Here is a 21,327-nt window from a genome sequence, read left to right as displayed (position 1 = left end):
TACAAGTATGGTCCCAGTGCTTCTAACACTGGTTGCTGGAGTTTAGGGGTTGTTTATAAACTCACTGCTAATAAGGATTTTCCTACCTTTGGACCACAGGACTCCTATGAATCTACCTACAGGGTCAAGCCATGTCCTGTCAGCCTGAAATGGAGGATTTCTTTCTCCCCAGGTTTGCCACCATTCTTGACCCTCAGGTGTACGGAGCATGTGCCAATGTTATGTACTGCCCCCTAATAACGCAGGGAACACTATTGCTTGCCAAATGCGTTTCCTGCAATAGTATCAGGTCTGGGGCCTGTTGTCTAATATATTTTGTAACCACCCCTCTTTTAAGCTTACTGAGCAGACCATTAACATTCCATGACAGGACGGACCGGTGGTTTGAGTCAGCATGAGGCATACTTCACATGATGGCCTTGTATTGAGTCAACTTCATGCTTCTCTCATTGCACCTTCTCACTAGCGGATTGATCATAGAAAATGCACACAAACCAATCCCAGGTAGGTTTACACTGTATTCTGCCCAGCTACTTGCGCTGTTTTGTGTCTTCCCTTGGTGAGTCTGGACCAGGTCCCTCACCTCCTCACTCCTGGATAGTACCGGTTGGTAGTGCAGCTAGCCTCCTATCTTGGCTAGTTTTGAAAGGGAAATTGAATCCTGTAATATTTTGGCGCTTTAAAAAAGCAATTATTTTGCACGGATTTTTGTGAAAGTGTGATTAAGAATGAAAAGTTCCTTATCCTCGCCACTTATGAACAACTTCCCTTTGAGCTTGAAACTGTTCATGCTCCACATATTGCGTTTTTTGGACATCTACCTGAAGAGATATTGAAAAAAGAAATGTAGCTGTGCAGTATTGTCCTATATTACCATCAAGCGATCCTGCTGAAGATATGCACTATGAGGCCGAAGCCCAGTGATTTGTAAATGACGAGATTATAATAACACAAAATCTACGTCGTGCCTACCAAAGGAACTTTCAAATTTGTTGTGGGATTTGTTTAATTACTTTAACCAATATGGCATATAGGCATGGAAGGATAATGTTGTCTCCCTACATCCATTTTGTGCTTGTCCAAACACATACTTGTGTACATAGAGGGGGGGTCTGCACAAAAATATGTACTAAACAATATAGCATGTGAATATTTGCTTCAAAAGGAAATATGTTTTTCAAAGACGATGTTATCACAGAGAACGTAAAGTACTACACACTTGTGCACTTGTAGCATTTTGTAATGCGCACTACAAATAAATCTGCTGGATGTTAACATATATATATATATATATATATATATATATATATATATATATATATATATATATATATATATATATATTTCTGATGGATACAACTACCTGTGGATTCCTCACCTAATGAATACTCCCATGGCGCCAGCATTCAACGGAAATCTTCTTCCTAGTCTCTGCACGTCGACGAGGACGTCACTCTAGCCCACGCTACGCCGTCTGATGTCATACAGGCAATAAGAGGTCCTCGACGACGTGCCGACGTCAGTTCCCTTTTTTCCGTGCATTCGAAACGGTTATCTTCGAGGGAGCAACTGTTACTTTCGTGGTTACAGTGTATTTTTTGCTGCGTAGTCCTTCGCTGCAGTAATAATGTCGCAGAGAAAGTCGGGTTTTAAGCCTTGTCGTGAGTGTGGGGGCAAGATGTCAGTTACGGATCCTCACTCCGACTGCATTTGGTGTTTAAGCTCCGACCACGACGTCTCGACTTGCGATTCATGCCAGCACATGAATCCAAAGGCCCTCAAGGAACGTGAGGCGAAGTTGTTTATGGCGAAGTCGAAGAAAGAAAAACATCATAAGAAGTCTTCTTCGCCAAGGCATCGGCGTCATCGAGACTCCCGGCGCTGTAGAGAATCACGGCGCCATTCAAGCAAGGAGACTCGTTCCAGGTCTTCGGATTGGTGTCGGAGGACTTGGGAGGTCAGTCCCACGGTCACGCCGCATCCATTGATGCCGTTGCCCTCTCCGGCGTCACCGACTTCACCTGGACAGGCGTCGGTGATTGAAGTGGTGCAGCCTCTGGTGTTGTCTCCGGCGTCGCAGACGTCGAGGCCGGCGTCGGGGTCGCCTTCGATACAGGCACCCCAGTATCCGGCTTTTCCCACCCCTGGAGCCGATAATACTGCATTCCTAAATGCGATGTATACCATCTTCCAACAGATGGCTCCAGGGGGTGCTCCGGCTGGCCCTTTGGCCTTTTCATTGGGGGATCCTGCGCCTCTACGGCCGGCACCCTTTATGTCCTTTCTCCCTTTTGGGAACGTGGGCTCGGCGCCGGTGTCGGCGCCGGTGGCCACTCCGGTGGCTACGGAGGGATTGGTCCCGGAGATTTCCATTCCGTCGTCGGGATTTCGTCCTGTGACTCCGGTGGGTCCATCCGCTCCGAGTGCTCTTTCATCGGCGCCGAAGTTACCTGTGGCGCTGGACGCGGCGTCGGTGGCTTCTGAAGATCGGTGCCGATCTTCGGCTTCGGCGGAGGCATTGACGACTCTGCGTATCGAGCAGAGGCTTCATTCGAGGAGACGTGCTCTCCGTTTATTAGAGGAGCAGGAGTACCAACGAGTCCTGGAAGAAGGAGAACTAGAGGACCCGGGTGATGGACTGCATGGCCTAGATACAGCAAGTGGGCTGGACACTTCCCCTGAGTGGGATCTTTCATCTCCAGGGGAATACACGGAGGAGGCTGCTTCCTTTTACGCAGTGGTACGGAAGGCAGCTAGTTTTCTGGACCTGCCTTTGCCGGTGGCAGAGACAAAACAGAACCTTCTGACAGAGGTGCTTCATCCGGCCTCAGCTGCGGCAGAGCCTCTATTGCCGTTTAATGACGCTTTGCTGGATCCGGTGCTAGAGGTGTGGAAGAGACCAGTATCTTCCCCAGCGGTTCATAGAGCCTTAGCCAGGAGGTATTGTGCTGCACCAACTGACCCTGGCTTTCTTTCTAGGCACCCTACACCGGAGAGCTTGGTGGTGCAGGCCTCCTGTTCATCCAAATCAGCGCCTGGTTCTTTCCCGACGGTGCCTGGGGACAGGGACTCGAAGAAACTGGATGCGCAGTCCAAGAAAATCTTTTTGTCCTGCAGTCTGGCGTTGAAGGCCACCAACGCAACTTCTATCCTGGGGAGATATATTCATGCTCTTATGGATGACATTTCCTCATCATTTACGGAGCTTCCCCAGGGTCTTTTGGATGTTGTTTCAGATGCCCAGGCTGCCACGACCCAGATTATTCAGTCTGGGCTGGACACGACCGGCTCGGTGGCCAGAGCAATGGGCACGACTGTGGTGGCAAGGAGACAGGCCTGGCTCCGTAATTCGGGGTTTTCTGCGGATGTGCAGTCAACCCTATTGGATCTCCCTTTTGATGGGGACAAGCTGTTTGGCGCCAAGGCAGATTCGGCCTTGGAACGTTTTAAGGAGAGCAGGGCCACAGCCAAATCGTTAGGACTCCAAGCTCCTTCTTCCTCTGCCTCTTCCAGGATTTTCAGAGGTTTTGGGGATTTGGGCGTGGCTCTCCCTCCTCTTCCTTTCGGGGGAGATTCCAGCATCCTGCCTCTTCCCATCCCTATAGATCTTTTAGAGGGAGAGGGAGGGCCCGCACCAGAGGAGCCTCTCAGCAGCACTCTGCCTCGTCCTCTGGAGGGGTGCAGCAGGGAAAGCAGCCTTAGGCTTCCACCATTTCCCACTCACTCCTCTCCTGTAGGGGGAAGATTACAGCATTTTCTCCGCAAGTGGAAGACTATTACAACGGACACTTGGGTTCTCAGTATTGTGAGAAAAGGCTACACCCTTTCCTTTCGGGAGTTCCTGCCCCTCATCCCGCCCTGCCCATCTTATTGTTCAGAAGAACACCTCCTGTTGCTAGAACAGGAGGTACAAGTCCTCCTTTCAAAGGGCGCGGTAGAGTTGGTCCCAGAGCAGGAAAGGGGTCGAGGTTGTTACTCAAGGTATTTCCTGATTCCCAAGAAGGATGGTCGGTTGAGACCAATCCTGGACCTGAGGATCTTGAATTGGTTCCTCAAACAGGAAAAGTTCAAGATGCTGACCCTAGCTCAGGTGCTTTTGGCGTTGAACAAGGAAGATTGGATGGTGTCTGTCGACTTGCAGGATGCTTACTTTCATATCCCGATACTCAAGTCACAGAGGAAGTATCTCCGGTTTATGGTGGGATCGCAGCACTATCAGTTTGCGGTCCTTACGTTTGGTCTTACTTCAGCACCTCGAGTCTTCACGAAGGTGATGTCGGTGGTTGCGGCAGAGCTCAGAAGGAAGGGGATAGCAGTATTCCCTTACTTGGACGACTGGTTGATCAAAGCCAAGTCTCCGGAGCTTGTGTCGCATCATCTGCAGTCAACGACTCAGTTGTTGTTCGACCTGGGTTTTTCGGTGAACGACCCCAAATCTCACCTGGAGCCCTCTCAGCGCCTCCTGTTCATAGGGGCAGTACTGGATACAACATTGGGTCGAGCCTTTCCTCCGCCTCAGTGGATTCAAGATATTCAGGAATTGGTTCCAATGTTTCAAAATGGAGCGGTAGTTCCAGTCCTCAAGGTCCTTCGTCTGCTCGGTCTGTTTGCCTCCTGCATTCTGTTGGTCACGCATGCTCGCTGGCACATGAGGGCTCTTCAGTGGTGCCTCCGAAGGCAGTGGTCTCAACACAAAGGGGATCTAGAAGGTGCTGTCAAGATCTCCAGAGATGCTGCTGTGGACTTGAAGTGGTGGATTGCGAGCAACAATCTTTCACAAGGAAAGCCGTTCGAACAGTCGCCACCAGTGGCCACGGTCATAACGGATGCTTCCACTCTAGGGCGGGGAGCTCATCTGGGGGATCTGGAGATCAAAGGCCTTTGGTCTCCAGAGGAACAGATGTTTCATATCAATCTGTTGGAGTTACGGGCTGTACGTCTGGCTCTCAAGGCCTTCCTCCCTTCCCTTCGTGGTCAGTCGGTACAGGTCCTAACGGACAATACTACCACGATGTGGTACATAAACAAACAGGGAGGAGTAGGGTCGTACCTTCTCTGCAAAGAAGCTCTTCGACTATGGTCCTGGGCAAAGGACCATCAGATTTGCTTGGTAGCAAATCATCTGGCCGGGGTCTTGAATGTACGTGCGGACAGTCTCAGTCGCCAATTCTCGGCAGACCACGAGTGGCGTCTCCATCCAGATCAAGTCCGTTTAATCTTCCAAAGGTGGGGGTTTCCTCGGGTAGATCTGTTTGCCACTCTGGAGAACGCGCATTGTCCGTTATTCTGCAGCCTCCAGTATCCGATGCAGGAAGCGTTAGGGGACGCGTTTCAAATAACCTGGTGCGACCAGTTGCTTTACGCGTTTCCTCCCATACCCTTGATTCCTCGAGTATTGAGGAAGATTCGCCAAGACCGGGCTCTAGTAATCTTAATAGCTCCGGATTGGCCAAGGAGGGTGTGGTACTCCGACCTTCTCCAACTCTCAATGTGCCCTCCGCTCCGTCTCCCTATCAGGGCAGACCTCCTCTCGCAGTTGCAGGGGCAGGTTTTACACCCTAACCTCCAGAGTCTGCACCTACATGCCTGGAGATTGAACGGGGCAACCTGAGTTCCTTCTCTCTCCCGCCTGATGTAGTGGATGTTATATTAGCGGCCAGGCGACACTCCACTAAATCTATTTACGCTAATAGGTGGTCTAAATTTGTGGCGTGGTGTGGAGAGAGGCAGATTAATCCCTTACAAGCTCATCTATCGGATGTTTTGTCTTTTGCTCTGTATCTAGCGCAGAAAGGCTGTGCAGTGGCTACCATTAAGGGTTATTTATCGGCCTTGTCATCCTTCATATGTCTTCCAGACCAACCATCGTTATTTAAATCCCCTATTGTTGTCAGATTCTTGAAAGGTCTTCTAAATAAATATCCTCCAAAACCATTCGTTATGCCGCAATGGGATTTGTCCTTGGTCTTGACTTTCCTTATGGGGTCCCCTTTTGAACCTATGCATTCTTGCCCCTTAAGGTATTTGGTTATAAAAACAGTCTTCCTGGTTGCTATAACATCTGCAAGGAGAGTGAGTGAGTTGCAGGCCTTATCGGTAAAGCCCCCTTATACAACTTTTTATGGGGATAAGGTGGTGTTGAGGACCAAGGCTGCTTTCCTCCCGAAGGTTGTTTCACCTTTCCATTTGGCACAGACAATTACTTTGTCCACGTTCTATCCTCCGCCTCATCCTTCTAAAGAGGAAGAAAGACTGCACCGGCTGGACCCAAAGAGAGCGTTAAGCTTCTTTATTGATAGAACGAAGGATTTCAGGCTGGAGGATCAGCTGTTCATTGGATACGTGGGCAAGAGGAGAGGAAAGGCAGTCCACAAGATAACACTATCCAGGTGGGTTATTCTTTGCATTAAAATCTGTTACTCTTTGGCAAAGAAGGATCCCCCTGAAGGCATTAGAGCTCATTCCACCAGAGCTAAGTCGGCCACTTCGGCCTTGGCCAGAGGTGTTCCTGTGGTCGACATCTGCAAGGCCGCAACTTGGTCGTCCCTTCACACTTTTGCGAAACATTACTGTTTGGATTCTGAGGTTAGAAGGGACGGCCATTTTGCACGGTCAGTGCTGCAGGATTTCTTGGTTTGACCATTTAGGCACCCGCCACCGGGCGTGGTACTGCTTTGGGACTCTATTCATTAGGTGAGGAATCCACAGGTAGTTGTATCCATCAGAAGAACGAGTTACTTACCTTCGGTATCGACTTTTCTGGTGGATACATAAGCTACCTGTGTATTCCTCACTCATTATTTCAAATGTAATGCCCGTGCTTTCATATTCTGCAGTAGAGGTCACCCCTTTAAATGGGTACAGGTCATTACACAGTGCCAAGTTTACAAAAAGCCCAGAGAAATAATGCTTTCCACTTTGCCCAGCAGTTCGAGTTTTTCTTACTTGTACCCATTTAAAGGGGTGACCTCTACTGCAGAATATGAAAGCACGGGCATTACATTTGAAATAATGAGTACAACACACAGAGTGATGGCGGCACCGTGATGACAATGGTTGAAGAAGCAAATGCGAGTCCGTCATCTGTCTTTTCACTTAAAGTATGGAGTAATTTATTTAAAGGCTGCTCAGGTGACTGTTTTTCTTTCATTTTTGCGCAAATCACATTGAGAAAGGCAAAGAATGCTGAAACGCGTCTGTGGCGCAATAAATTGGATCTAAAGTACCCGTGAGTGCTCCATCTCTTCTTTTTGTTTTAAATGAATAATGTGCTGCCACTTGCACACAATGGATGCACCCGTCAAGAGTTCGGCATTTTTTAGTGGACTTTGGTGAGGAATATATATATATATATATATATATATATATATATATATATATATATATATATATATATATAACTTGAGTGCTTAATACCTCATTTAGTTTCGAAGCAGGTTATTTTCTATCATATTTAATTTGAAACTAAACATTTTTTGTTAACATTTATAGGTTGCTGCTGGGTGTGAGACTGCCGCCATGACTTCAAACAAATTAGTTGTTAAGGTAATTGTTCTACTTTTTGTTATAGGCCTTGCGTTCACTTTTTTCGTTTGCTACTGGAAATGCATTCTTTAATATTTTGTCTTTATTTGTTAAGCACCCCAGTCTGTGTGCCATCTTTATAGGAGCAGGATAGATGTTAGGATGGGGAGCAGCCAGTATGGCCAAATGATGGGATTCGTCTTAATGGGAGAATTGATGGGGAAGAGTCATAACTGTGGGGCAAAGGGCCGTTCAGGGTGAGCAAGGCAGCGGCGTAGTCGGGGTGGTAGAATGGAGGTGTCTGTCGGTATGGTAGCATGACTTGTGTAGAAGTGATGTCAGGATAAAGGGAGTAGTGAGGATGGTATGCTGGAGGGAGTAGTTAGATCAGAGGCAGATGGGGCATTTAAGATGAGACAACAGGAGCCTGCCGTTCAGGATGAATGATGGAGGCGGATGATCAGAATTTAAGGACAAAGACAGCATTGACGGTAAGACTATGTAGAGGCAGTCGTGGCGCTAATATGGAGGGGCAGTCAGCATGGTAGGATAGAGGGCCATTAAGGATGGTAGGCTGAAGGGGCAGTTAGGAAGGATGAGACCATGAGAAAGCTTTGATGGATATGGAGGTAAGAAATTAGAATGGAAGTAAAAGTCAGTCAGGTTGGTAGGCTAGAAAGAGCATTCAGAATGGTATGATGGGGTGGTCAGATGGGTAAAATAAGTAGTAAATGTCATGGGTTGGTCAGAATATAGAATACGTGAGGAATTCAGGATGGATGAAGCATTTATTGTGGTGGGATGGAGGGAGCAGTCAGTGTAAAGTTGTATAGAAAATAGGACATAGTTAGGCCGAATAAATTGCAGTGGAACTAAGAGGAAGTCAGGCACAGGACACATGCAAAACAAATGACTTATGCATGCACATTCGCAAACATACTTTTGACATGGACACATCCTTGCTAAAAAAGGATATTGACTGAAATAAGCACTAACCTAGACAGACAAATCCTCATCTCTTGCACCACCCCCACTAGTGTCTGCATTTTTGATTAGCAGCACAGTTTTCATTTTACTGCGGTAGGTGCTGCTGAGAAGTGTGGAGGATGTAGACAGATTTATGGGTTGAGGTGGGTAGTAACTGTGGAGATAGGCTGCAGCTTGGCTGTCCCCTCTAAAGCATTTGGCTAGGACCTACAGTACTCAGACCCAAACTGCGGTGGTCCCCCTGTAAGGTAACTAATGTGGTAACAGAGCTTTGAGGAGGTCTGTATGGCAGGGGTGATAGCCACCGGCACAGAACTACGAGAGAAGTCTAGGAGCAATTACATCAAATGTACCCTGCCATCCCAGGCCACATAGCACAAGGTCATCTTCTCTCCTAGCTCCCTTACCACGCCGCTCGTAATGTATTTTGCAAGTTAGGGTCAGGGCTGTAGTGACTGCTGTCTGCATTCCCAGTTCTTTGTACTGTACTCAGTCACAACAAAGAAGGCACCTCACTTCTTCGGTCTTACTTTCCAGTAGAGTCCGTCTTCCATCCACTATCCCTCTCTCAACTTTATCTGTTTTTCTCACTTCACTTCTTCATCTCTCAGTACATCCCCTCTTCACCTTGCTCTGTCCTTTCTCAGTATGTAACATCTCTCTCTCAGCCTTGCCTAACTCGCCACTCTATCTCACCTCACTGTCATTTCTAGCTCTACATCACATCTCTCTCTACATCCTTTCTCCATAGCACCATTTTCCATCTCAATACATACCTTCTCAAAATACCTCACTTCCTCTGCTTCTTCCTCTCTCTCTTAAACTTGCCTATTTCTGTATATCTCTCCTGTCTTACTGCTTTATCAATATGCCTGCTTGATGAACAGGGACCTGGAAGTCACTTTGAGTCCTAAATTAAGAACCGCTCTGTCATTCAGGACTAGCACCAAAACACTTATGGGGTGTTTTGTAAACCTCATTGAGACTAGAAAGAAATTAAATAATCTGTTCATGTTGCTCCTGAATTGTATCTCCAGTGGTGTGAGAGGGTCACATTGACTTAATTATGATAACATAAATGGCAAGTGCCTCAACAGTAAGGGTTTGTATTTAATTATATTTTGAATTTGATGAAGTTCTCCATGTCGAATGACATGTTCTTTTCAACCACTACAGGGTCTTTGACTTTGTGTCCATCATGAAGACAAGTATTTCACTGTTATCTTTTATCAGTGTTTTGTCTTGGCACTCTCTGTCGCGCCCTTTAGAAGAGGGGACCTTGTGTACAGCACAATAAGTCCTTATGTCGACACTCCTGAATATCTTATCTGGACATCACTGATTCTCTGGTTGGTGAGGGCATCTTCCTGTCTTTTCAAGCAAATTCTTTCCCTAACCTTTATTTTTGACTTCTGCTGGCATATTTCACACTCTGAGTGAACCAAAAGCATACATTTCTCTCAGCCATCTTCCTGCCATATGTAAAGTCCTGCCATAAAGGGAGACACGGCATAGCTGAGAAAAATGAGTGCAAATCCTAGGCCCTCATAAATGATTGAAAACACTTTTTCCATGATCAGTTGTTGAGTGTAGTACCAAAATAGACTGTGGAAAAAAGCTATTTTAAAGAAATTTGAAAAGTTGAAAGCTCAGCATTTAATGATTCTTCGTACAGGAGCTAGAAAAAAACAACTGAGGCAACGTCCTCCGGAAGACATAATGGGATATGGCTGGTGTCCTTCTGGGTTAATTTTCAAATGTTGGCTCCATAGAGCTTCTGTCTTGCTGGCTCTATATTCCTCATTTTCTCCATGTTTTACCTGTGGGAATAGCAAAAGTAATTTTATACAGCTCGTTTTTCTATGGAGTATTTTTAAGCTTCAGTGGGATAAATAATACAATACAATAAAGAAGAAAACATAAATGAAATTAAGCAACTTTATCCTTACAGAAGATGCAGCATTGGCCAGTAGTTTAAAACATGCTGGGTTTTATTAATAAGACTATTTTCATTAGCAAAATTTGTTCTGGGATCCTGCAGGGTTGCACTAGCAGGCTATTTAATTGTTTATTGTTTTAATATTTGTACTTTTTCCATCCCCCCCCTGCCCAAACCCGCCTTCTGATTTCCACATATTCGCTAGTAGGAATGACAGGAGCCATGTAACCTCCCCCACCATCCTCTACCAACCCAGACTCAAATCGGAGTGCTATGAGGTACATGCAGGAAATTGAATTCTTGGGACCACATCCGCTCTTTCCACACTGTAGCAATGGTGCCATATGACTTAGTGCAAGCAAGGAGAATGCATCTTCATGTCCACTGTGTGGTAATAAAAGACAGTCCTAATAGAGGAGTGGTGGAACACCTAGGAATTTGGGATTCCATGCCACTGGATATGCGTGCCCACTGATAGCCCTGTCCTATTCTAGTATCTACCTTCCAGCAGTCTAGGTGGGGTTGGTGTTTGTGTTGGGATTTAAGCACACATACATTTTTGAATGTCTTGTCACAGTAGAAAGTAATTAGGTAGCAAGGGAAGAAGGTGGGCCAATAAGAATATAACCAGACATTTTGTATTGCTTTCCCAAAGAGGTCTCTGTCTCGACTGAACAGGATTTTCCACTCTGCTACAATATTTCTTCTTAATTTCACCTAGAGAACATATGTTGTGAAAATGGGTTCTCTGGGTCACAGTGTAGTAGACTGATCTGGTGGCAATAATGGCAGGGTAGCTGGTTTTTGTTGTGATAGTACTGGCTTATTGACTCAGAAATTAGACAGCATTTTGCATGTGTGCCATACAGAGAACTCTTCACAGAAATTATAGGAGAGGCATAAACCTCTGCCCATAAGTCGGTAAATAGATTTTTTTAGTACAATGTGTAGTACTACTTCACATACTAAAAAATTAGTGGTTTCTCCACAAGTGGCACCTGAAGTACGTAGGTTAGGTTGCAAAGCAATTTGAAGGAAGAAGTCACTTGCTGACTGCCACCTAAAGGACCTGGACTTTGATACCACTGCTGGCTTGTAAATAATTATTACAATCAAGTAATGAAGTAATTGGCTTATTACAATCACGTTGTGGCATCAGAAAGCGCCTTGAATAAAAAAATATCAATAATGGAATATTTCAATTTATGTTTATTTTTGTATGTGACATTTGGATAGCGTTATGCTGTAACCTGTGCAGCGTTGTAGTTTTTAACCTTGCCCATTTTTATGAACTTTTCCATGTCATAATAATCCTAATATTTTGCTTTTTATGTGGCCTTTCATCCCACAGTTGTTTAAATCTGTAAGTGTTGTAAATAATAGATGCTAATATTATCCAAGTAAATGGTACCTTACCAACTATGGAAGAGTGAAGGCTGGCGTGGCCTTGTCAAAATAGATATAGAGACCTGCAGGTCACTGCAGTTGCTGCATAGACTATTTAATACGTTGAACTTTTTTGCCGGGCTATGGTGAGGACGAACAGACTTGAGATTTTAAAGCTGCATGACCCGCCGATTGTTTGTTTTTCAGGTATGGCTTTGGTTGTTTCATCAGCCTCATGTATTAAAAAAATATAAAGATTTCATATTTACATATACTATAGTAACCACTGCACATCGTCATTATGGACACAGTACTCAGTCTTGGCGTACAGTGCATCAGCGTAAGCATTACATAGTTTGCTTCAAATGAGCTAAATAGACTGTCATGCCTGATACCAGTGATTTGTAGGTGAACGTTTGAGGGCAAGGGAGTCTCGGTGAATGAAATAGAGCGATGCAGTACAGAGGGACTCTTCATCTTTTGGTCTGTTTAACTGTTATTCAGATTTTGGTCCCTCCCACTATCATTCAGATTTTGGTTCCCCCCCACTGTAGCATGCAGCTTTTGACAGTGGGACAGCCCACGTCAGCCTTTTACTGTCTTGCATTCCGACAGCATTTTGCCTGGTCACAAGTGCATAGCCACCTAAAAAAAAAAATGTGCACGTCCGTTTCATTGCCTTTGCCTGGGCTGGTAGACTAATACTTTAACTTGCCACGATTTTTTTGTTTTTTTCTTTGAATCCTTTATTCATTTTAATATTTTAGTCATTCTTTTCTGTTTCTAATATGTCTTTAACTTACAACATTTCAGAAGCAATAGTACATTTTCTATGCAGCAGTAAGAATAATAATTTTCAGGGATGCGCATTAAAACTAAAAAGGATTTTATACCGGTTTTTAAGTACACCTGCCTGCTAGGAAGCACTCGTACTATTGAATTAGAATTATATTAAAAAAAATGTATGTCAATTTACAATTTAGTGCAGATGTATGGTTGCCATATTTACCATATTGGAAACTTGTTTTATTTTCTGAGACAAAAGAAACCCTGCAATATGTGCAGTATCATTTGTCCAAACTTCACTGCTATACTGAGATCTTTAGTTTCATAGTCCTCAACCACGAATTGCTATCACTTTGTGTTATTAATCTCTGTAAAATGTCAGTGCTGGAAGTGTCCTGAGGCATGTCATATTAATTGTTCCCAGTCTCACAGTGTATGAGTGGTTTCCAAGTATTACTGAACTGTTGTCTTTATTTTTGAGGTTCGCAATCAACATTTCCACTGCAATTATCACCTAGATCCTTCCTGACCAATTATCAATTGTTGAATGCAAAGCTTTTTCCTGTTTCTTTCTTCGCTGCCAATTTTACTAAATTGGTGTGGGATTTTTATTGGGTTGTATTTTCACTTTATTTCTGTTTGTGTGCTGGATAAATACTCTACACAATTGATGAATGGTGATATTTAGTAGCTCTTTGGACAGGCTGTTCCAGAGGGCAGTAGCTTGAACAGGCTTTGCTGAATTGAGGAATGCAGAAACGGATTAGAATTAGTATCAGAGGAGCAAAGAGTTCTGCTTGGAGGAATGTCAGCAAGCGTTTAGGTATGACTAGAGGCACTTTGCTGTACATAGTACAATGGACTATACCTAGAGTATTAAAAAGGACTGGTAGACATTGCAACAGATTGCAGTCATGTAGAAGTCTGCTGAAGTGAGAAAGTTCCACCACTTAACCAACTACCAGATTTTGAATAGATTGCAGACTTTTTAAGAGAGGTGTATGTTCATGTTGAGGTACAGACTCGTCTAATCTAGACCCAGTAATGACCATGATGGAAAGGAGTTTGCATCCTGGGGATAGAAATGAGAGAAAATAGTGCATAGTTGTTTCATGTGATACATATGAGAGAAACAACAAAAGCCACTTGGCAAGCTGGATGTAGCATGGTGTCAGTTTTCACACTGAGACTTCTAACTGCCTTGATTGGTTGAGGTTAAGAATTGTAATTGGGCACTCCAACAAATACTTGCCAAGAATAGTGAACAGTACTCATTATAAGAATTTCATTCTTGTCCTTATTCAGGTCAAGCCAATATAGACCCATCCAAATGTGATTAAATTCTTGGGCATCCTTGGGATGAGTGTTCTTTTTTTAATAGAAGTTGGTTGTCACCTGCATCTGTGTAAAGATTCAGACCAAATGAACAAACATAAGTTGCAAGGGGTCTCACTTAGGTATCAACAAATATGGGCATAGTCCAGAATCTTGTTGGACACTGCTTGAGATAATGCTAGGGTAGATTTGACTGAGTGTAGCCTCTTAACATATGTTCTTGAGGAAGGAAGTAAAACAACTCTCACCCTTGTGGGTAAGGGATATCTCCGCCTCCCTTATGGTTGGAGTGATCATACCCAAGTGTCGAGCGGGACGCAGCTGGTTCTTTTTGATCCAGTTCTTTGTCCGACATATGTGTGATTCCTTTGTGAAGCCGCTATGCCTTTCAACTAATGTTATCAGTGTAACGGACAACTTTCCACACAAAGGGTCACAGCTATGTGGGGAAAAATCCAGTGGCAAAGAAACCTCCAAGAAGATGAGAGTCTCAGAGTCCAGAAAGTGGTGGAGTTTTTGAGGAAACAGCTCTGGAGGAACTTGAGGAGAGAAGCGTACCAGACCTCAGGCTGTATCCACACAAAGACACTTGAAGGACAAAACCTGGGGCAAAATAGAGGCTAAGTGGACATAGAATGCGCTGAAAGAATACTATGGCTGTGTTGTGACTCGGTGTTAATTACCATCTTGGATTGGGGAAAGGAATACGAAAAAGGAATATTCCTCCATATTGGTTTTGCTAAAAAGAAAAATTAAAGACCCGGACTTGATTCAAATCCTATAAACCCTTTAGAAGGCTTCTAGGTCCCCTTAAACAAGCAGTAGCCCTCTTCCAAATAGCCCATGAGGATTCTGGTGAGTTTCTCCCTCACCTTACTCCGCATCCCTTCAGGTCTGAGTTCCATGATGCAACTGGCGAGGAACAGCCAGATGAATGAAAAGCACTGCCTCAGGTCCTCCCTTGTTTATAAAAGATGTTCCTTAATCTGTCCCTATGTGTTCCCTCGAACATTCATCTCTTCCCTCAACATGGGTCTTTCAGTGACCTACTTTCTATGTAGTTTCACTCTGCTTTCTCTAAATTCCATTCTAGTTTCTTTCTCACCAATACTCCATTGCATCTCTAGCCGCTATACATTTGCCTCTAACGACTGCTTTGAAGGTGTAGCAGCACAAAAAGATGTTGGGCGGAATGCTGAACATTGCCAAACATTCCTCCCCAGTCATAGATTTGGGTTAAATCTATAATTTATTTGCCTCATCAGCCAGGCTAGCTTAAATCCAGTGACACAGTGAGCATGGGACCCACGTCTGGGCATACCTTTCCCACTTAGGGCGACTATAGCAACACAAAAAGATGATGGACGGAATGTTCAATGTTGTCAAACATTCACCCCTAGTCACATTAACTCCATCGTTTTTTTTGTTCACAATGCCACCCACCCCAGTTTGGACTCAGCTATATGCAAGTCAGTTTTTACCATGCCACCCATGGGAACAGTCCAGCCCGCACTTCCAGGCCAGGTCCTCCATAGACCGGGAACAAGTGCCCTGGGACTGGTTTCAAGGTATCACCTCTCAACAGCTAGGCTAACTTGAAAACTGGGGTGGCAAGGTGAACAAAAAAACGATGGCTTTAACCCAGGACTGTGACAGTACTTTTGTTTTTTAAAAGAAAAACCACTGTCTGGACAATAAGTTGTTAAGTATTGTTATTGTGTGCCATTGAATAGAAATTACTAGCCCACACCACCTACCCTGAATAGATCGTGGCCTGCTCTGCATCGCTTCCCTGAGAGAATCAGTTGGTACAATGGGATACTTGGTTCCTGGTAATAAGACAATTGCGGACTTATTACTTGGAAAGGACTCATCTTTCATAACTGATTCCCCAATTTCTTACAATACCCATTTGTGACTCACCATTATCATTCATTTTTTTTTTCCATTTCATTTCCGAGATCTATTTCACATATTGCTATTTTAAGTAATTCGGGGCGTCTCTCAAGGTATTTCTTTTTTTTTACCTCTCACCAGTGCTATATTTTCATATAAGCAGTGCATATCCTGCTATAGTTAATTCTGTTACTACATTATCCATATTCACGATTAGCCTATCTGTATTCTAAATAATACCTAATCTTGATCTCTTCAGTGACTGTAGAAGTACCTATACTTATTCTTCATTTGATAAGTACTTCTGCACACATCAACGATTCCAGTTCTGAGAAGGTTTTCAGTAAGGAATGAGACATTCTGTTGCTTGTATACATAACTAGTTGAGTTACTTTCTATCCGTCAATACCTTTTCAACATCAAATTAAATATCCCTGGGAATTGCAACTTTACACCTTCTGTCTCACTGTTGCGTAGTATTGGGTGAGCTCTGCAGGGCATTAATCTAGTACCTTTGGTAACCTTTTGTACTTCCTGTAAACATATTGTATCAGGCGATTCCTGCAGCCGTGCCCTCCAGATTTTATTTCATTTATTGAGGGAATTCAGTCCCACGTATTCTAAGTGAGTAGGCGTACCATTAGTATCAGGAGTGATGATCATCCGGCATTGTGCTTCTCCCTGTCCATTCCACAATCCTTTGCATGAATCTATGAGCATAGCCCAGGTCCGACATTTTCCTTGGTTCACGCCCTCCCTAAAAAGAAACAGCATAAACATAATATAATTCATAACACCACCTTGGAGTTCTAGTGAAATCCACTTCTGCTCCAGCCTCCTTCATCAACACCTCAGCCTTGAAATATCAATATGCCATTTAGTTAGTGTTCAGTGGGCGCACAACACAACAAAAAGGAAGAGAAAGAGAAAATGTTATGACCTTTAAAAAAAATAGTTATTTTCCTGTTTCAGTTTGCAAGGGCATAATCTAAGGGAAGTCTCTCTGGGGTAAAAGTGTCCATTACCTTTCTTTCTGTGGTTCCAAATCTATTCACACTTGCCTCCAAATCTAGTCTGACATTGTAATTATTCTTGTTTCAAATTGTAAGTCTTGGTCTATGAAAATATTGCTTTCTTCAGGATATCAAATTACGTGAGCTTTTCCATTCATTTGGAATAGTAAGACGAAAAAGGCCGGCCCTTACCTTATCTGCCGAAAACCAAGTTCCTTAGTTGATTTTTTCAGATCTCTGTTTGTTCAGTGTTCCTTTAGACAAAACTTTATACAGGTTGAACGACAATCCTCAAAGTCAATCGCATCTGAATGCATTGTCTTTTGTAATATCTCCCCCTCGAATTTGAAGAGGATAGCTTCACCAAGGCTTCTCAAGCCTGTGCCCCCGGCGAAGATTGTGTTGCTCCCAGCTTGTGCGCTCCTACTATGCCCATTACCCTATTTTCCCTTCCTCATAGGAAATGTTTACAAACGTTGGTGCAGAAAGGCCTGATTATCATCTTCCTCCAAGGATTCCTCCATATTTGTTTATCTTACATGATCCTCCCATATCTATCCTCCAAATTCTCTTATTTTTCCCTGAACTCATGAAGCCTATCAGACATAAATTCTCCTGCACCTCAGTGTGACTCTGTTACTTATTAATGAACAAGTTGAGTTAAGTTCCAGGGACAATTGCTTAGTTGTTTGTTAGACCCTCACACGCTCTATTAGTGTTATACTTCACCAACTGGTCTCATCCTGGTCCCTAAAAACCAGTATGGGCTCAACCATATTCCAAGGAGTACTTTAAAATATTGTGGAATAGAGTGTGAGAAAGATAAAAATGCGTTGAGATACCCCAACATCTTTTTATTATTATGTATCACAGGCTAGGTTAAAATGATTAATAACAGGTATTTATAAGGGGATTAGTATTCTTACACCTATCTCTCAACATGTTTTTGCCTCTCATAATGGCCTCTTAGGCTCCTAGGCTTTCATCAGTATGTTTGCAAAACACCCAAGTATAATTTTAATGTGTAGTCCTGGCCCCAATGTCTGTGTGAGTTCAAGGATAAACAAACATATATAATCATGCGTTCTTACTTTGTCTCATGAGTCGAGCACCCATTAATGCCTAGAAAGAATCAAATATAAAGGAATGATTCCTGGTAATGCTAAAAAGCATATATTGTTACACCATATCTTGGCAAACCTGCAGGGTATTGTAACTCTGCAATAAAGCCATGGCAAGCAGACAAAGACACGTAGAAAAGTATCATAACGCTGTTGTAAGACATAGCGAACAAACACATTAAATGAATGTCAGATGGCCCTTTGAGGAAGGTGGACAAAACAACTTGTGGAAGTGACAGTCACATGTTATGTATTGCGCTGCAAAACTGTGAAGATGAGTGCACTGGTATCACAAGCAAAGGTAAGGTTTTACCCTAAAGTGTTACTGGCTATTTGCATCCGGCTTAGGAATTCGGGACCGACATGCCCCTGTAGTCACAATCTGCATTGGGAAAATATGCCATAATATATGAGTCATTAATTACCAGAATCGCGTTTGTCAATCTGTGCCCCTTAGAAAAAGTATGCAGTACTTCGTCAAGGGTGCCATTTCACATACTCGCTGGGGAAAACACCTATTGAGTTAATTTCAAAACTAGCCAGGTTGGGCCTTATTAGGCATTATCCTGAGGACAAAGGTACAATACACCAACTTCAGTATGAGTCTTCCATGGGCAGTACGTTTGCCCCCAGCCTGGCTTGCCTAAATGTCCACAAATTTGTAGAAAACAAAATATCTGGACAAATAACTCTTACCACGTGCATGTGCACCTTTGGCGACGATGCATTGATGATATTTTCATCATTTGGCACGGGTGTGAGGAATTGACGAACATGTTTGTGGATTGGTGAAATGAACAGAATCCACATTTAATATTGACTAAGTCAGTGAGCAAACAAGAGATTTCCTTACTGGATCTAGCAATCATGGCTCTTGGTGGCACTTTACACACCAAAGTATACAAGACAAATAGACAAGAACAGTTTACTTCCTTTTAAGAGTGTCCATCTCCCTGCCCCAAAGGAGAACCTACCTTTTGGGCAGTTCATAAGAATCAGACAGAACTGCTCCAGTTTGGAGGACTTCAAATCAGAGGCAGAAGCATTGATCAAAAAGCTGACAACCAGTGATTAGCCAAAACAGATGATAGAGAAAGCTAAAAAGAGTGCTAGATACAATCAGCAAAACTTTTTATTAATGGACAGAGAAAGGACTGACCTAAAACAGGTAGTCTGTGTCATAACCTACAACAACTCAGATCAGTTTGAAAAGATTATCAATCAACTTTGGTGTATATTGAACACAAATGGACTGAATTTAGAGAAACCAGTTTTCTCATTTAACCGCTTCAGTGCGGGTCACGACCAGTTGCCGACACCAGTGAGGGGATTAAAAAAAAAAAACACCCCTTTGTGATGTCCGCACGCCGTTAGATGTGCTGACGTCACTATCTGTTTTCTCCATCGGAGCAGGAAGGGCCCGCAATAAAACAGGCCCAAACGGCGATCAGCCCCCAGGAAAACCACACCCACATTTAAAAGTGAACTCTATATATATATATATATATATATATTCGCCACCAGTTCTCTTGCAGTTGCAGCTTGCGCTTTCAAAGCAATGCACATACTTCAACTGACGCGTTTCAACTGTAGCTTTTAGGCAGCAATAAAAAAAAGTCAAGTAAGTCTTGTGATTATGTTTTTGCTACAAAAGGATCTGACTTTTGTCTAGTGGCAGTTTTGATGCCGTAAAGTAGCGCAGAAGGTTTATATGCCTACTGCAAAGATCAAATCTGTATTGTATGTAAATAGCTGAGTAGATCGCTAAATTCAGCCATTACCTGCGCCATAATACAAATGAAATGTATGTGCAGGGGGTGGGGCTATGGAGATATGAAGGGCACTTTTGCTGGGTGGTAGTGAGGGAGTCCAATGAGGAGGTTATGGAAGTGGGAGCACCAATAATGATTGTTGGACTGGGCGCTAGAGGTGCTAAAGACTGTGACGATTAATATGTGACAAGGTGAAGTAATAGTGTCTTTTTTTTAATGTCTTGAAAGAACGTGCTAATTGAGGGAGGAAGCGAAGGTAAGGTGACCTCTACTGTTGCACGTATCACACACGCACACACCCACCAGCAATTTGGTGACTGTCTACGTAGGCTAGTGTTTTAGAGCGACAGTTTAGCCAGTAGCAGAGATGTCATCTCGTTGGATGACTGCTGCTCAAGCCCTCACTTGGGTTCTAGAGGACAGCTCTGACGTAGGATCAGAGATTGAGACAGCAGATACCGAGACAGCATCTGGACAATGGCGCAGACTCTGGGAGTGATTTGTCAGTCGGAGGAGTCCCATTCAATAACTCCTCTTCCATTGAATATGAGCGAGGTGATGAGGATAGTCCTGCTTTCCCTTCGCAAGCACAGTCTGTGCGGTGGGAAAATAGCGGGTTAGCCTAACCCAGAGAGCAGGTGCATGTGGCGGCAAGCACCGAGAGAGTGCTCTCTTGGGAGCTTCCCAATTTGGTTCACCCCCAAATTCCACCGCACAAATCGTATTGTGGAGACATGAAAATTATCTATCACAAAACAACCCGGTTTTGTAATGCAGGCACCTGTGTTTTTGGTCCTGGGCTCGGCAGTCATCTAGGGAAACCTACCAAACCCAGGCATGTCTGGAAACTAGACATCCGGGGAGTCCACAGAGGTGTGACTAGTGTGGATTCCCCAAAGTTTTCTTACCCAGAATACCCTGCAAAGGTGAAATGTTGAATAAAAACTCAATTTGTTCTTGCATTTCTGTCACACAAACTACAGGAATATGCTGGGATCCACAAAATTCCTACCACCCAGTGTTTCCCCACCTGTCCTGATAAAAACGCTACCCCACTTGAGTGCCTGTACCAAGTGCCTGCGTCAGAAATGGATCACCCCAGGGTCAACAGTTGCCCTCATGTAAGGACCAACATTGACTGTTGTGTGATCTGTTCCTGCCGCAGGCACTAGGAGATTTGTGGCTTCTCTCAAATTCCAGAACATTCTAGCACAGAAATGTGAGGAAAAAGTGTGTATTTTGCCACATTTTGAGGTTTGCAAAGGATACTGGGTAACAGAACATGGTGAGAGGCCCACAAGTCACCCCATTCTGAATTATCCTAGATGTCTAGTTTTCAAAAATGTATAGGTTTGCTAGGTTTCCCTAGGTGCCGGCTGAGCTAGAGGCCAAAGACCACAGCTAGGCACTTTGCAAAACACAGGTTCGTTTTCTTTGGGAAAATATGAAGTGTCCATGTTGTGTTTTGGGGTATTTCCTGGACACTAGGTCTACCCACACAAGTGAGGTACCATTTCTATCGGGAGACTTGGGGGGAATGCTGGGTGGAAGGAAGTTTGTGGCTCCTC

The 21,327-nt window shown here is 43.9% G+C and overlaps 1 protein-coding gene and 1 long non-coding RNA gene across 3 annotated transcripts in view; one reads left to right on the top strand and one right to left on the bottom strand.

The window, feature by feature from the left end:
• SLX4IP (SLX4 interacting protein) overlaps positions 1-21,327 on the top strand; it is a 655,245-nt gene that overhangs the window by 43,776 nt on the left and 590,142 nt on the right. Inside the window, exon 2 of the mRNA XM_069234115.1 lies at positions 7,492-7,545. Within this exon, the coding sequence (XP_069090216.1) occupies positions 7,519-7,545 (27 nt within the window). The 5' untranslated portion in view covers positions 7,492-7,518. The remainder of the gene's footprint in view (positions 1-7,491; positions 7,546-21,327) is intronic.
• The window catches only part of LOC138295680 (uncharacterized), a 91,255-nt gene continuing 80,092 nt past the window's right edge, over positions 10,165-21,327 (bottom strand). For both annotated transcript variants that reach the window (XR_011203663.1, XR_011203664.1), the window contains 2 exons: positions 16,492-16,610; positions 10,165-10,331 (listed from right to left, as the gene is read on the bottom strand). This is a non-coding gene — a long non-coding RNA (uncharacterized lncRNA). The remainder of the gene's footprint in view (positions 10,332-16,491; positions 16,611-21,327) is intronic.

Source organism: Pleurodeles waltl, chromosome 5 (genome assembly GCF_031143425.1).
Source record: "Pleurodeles waltl isolate 20211129_DDA chromosome 5, aPleWal1.hap1.20221129, whole genome shotgun sequence".
NCBI lineage: Eukaryota > Metazoa > Chordata > Amphibia > Caudata > Salamandridae > Pleurodeles > Pleurodeles waltl.
The sequence above is the reverse complement of the archived record's forward strand: the minus strand, read 5'-3'. Positions and strand labels throughout refer to the sequence as shown.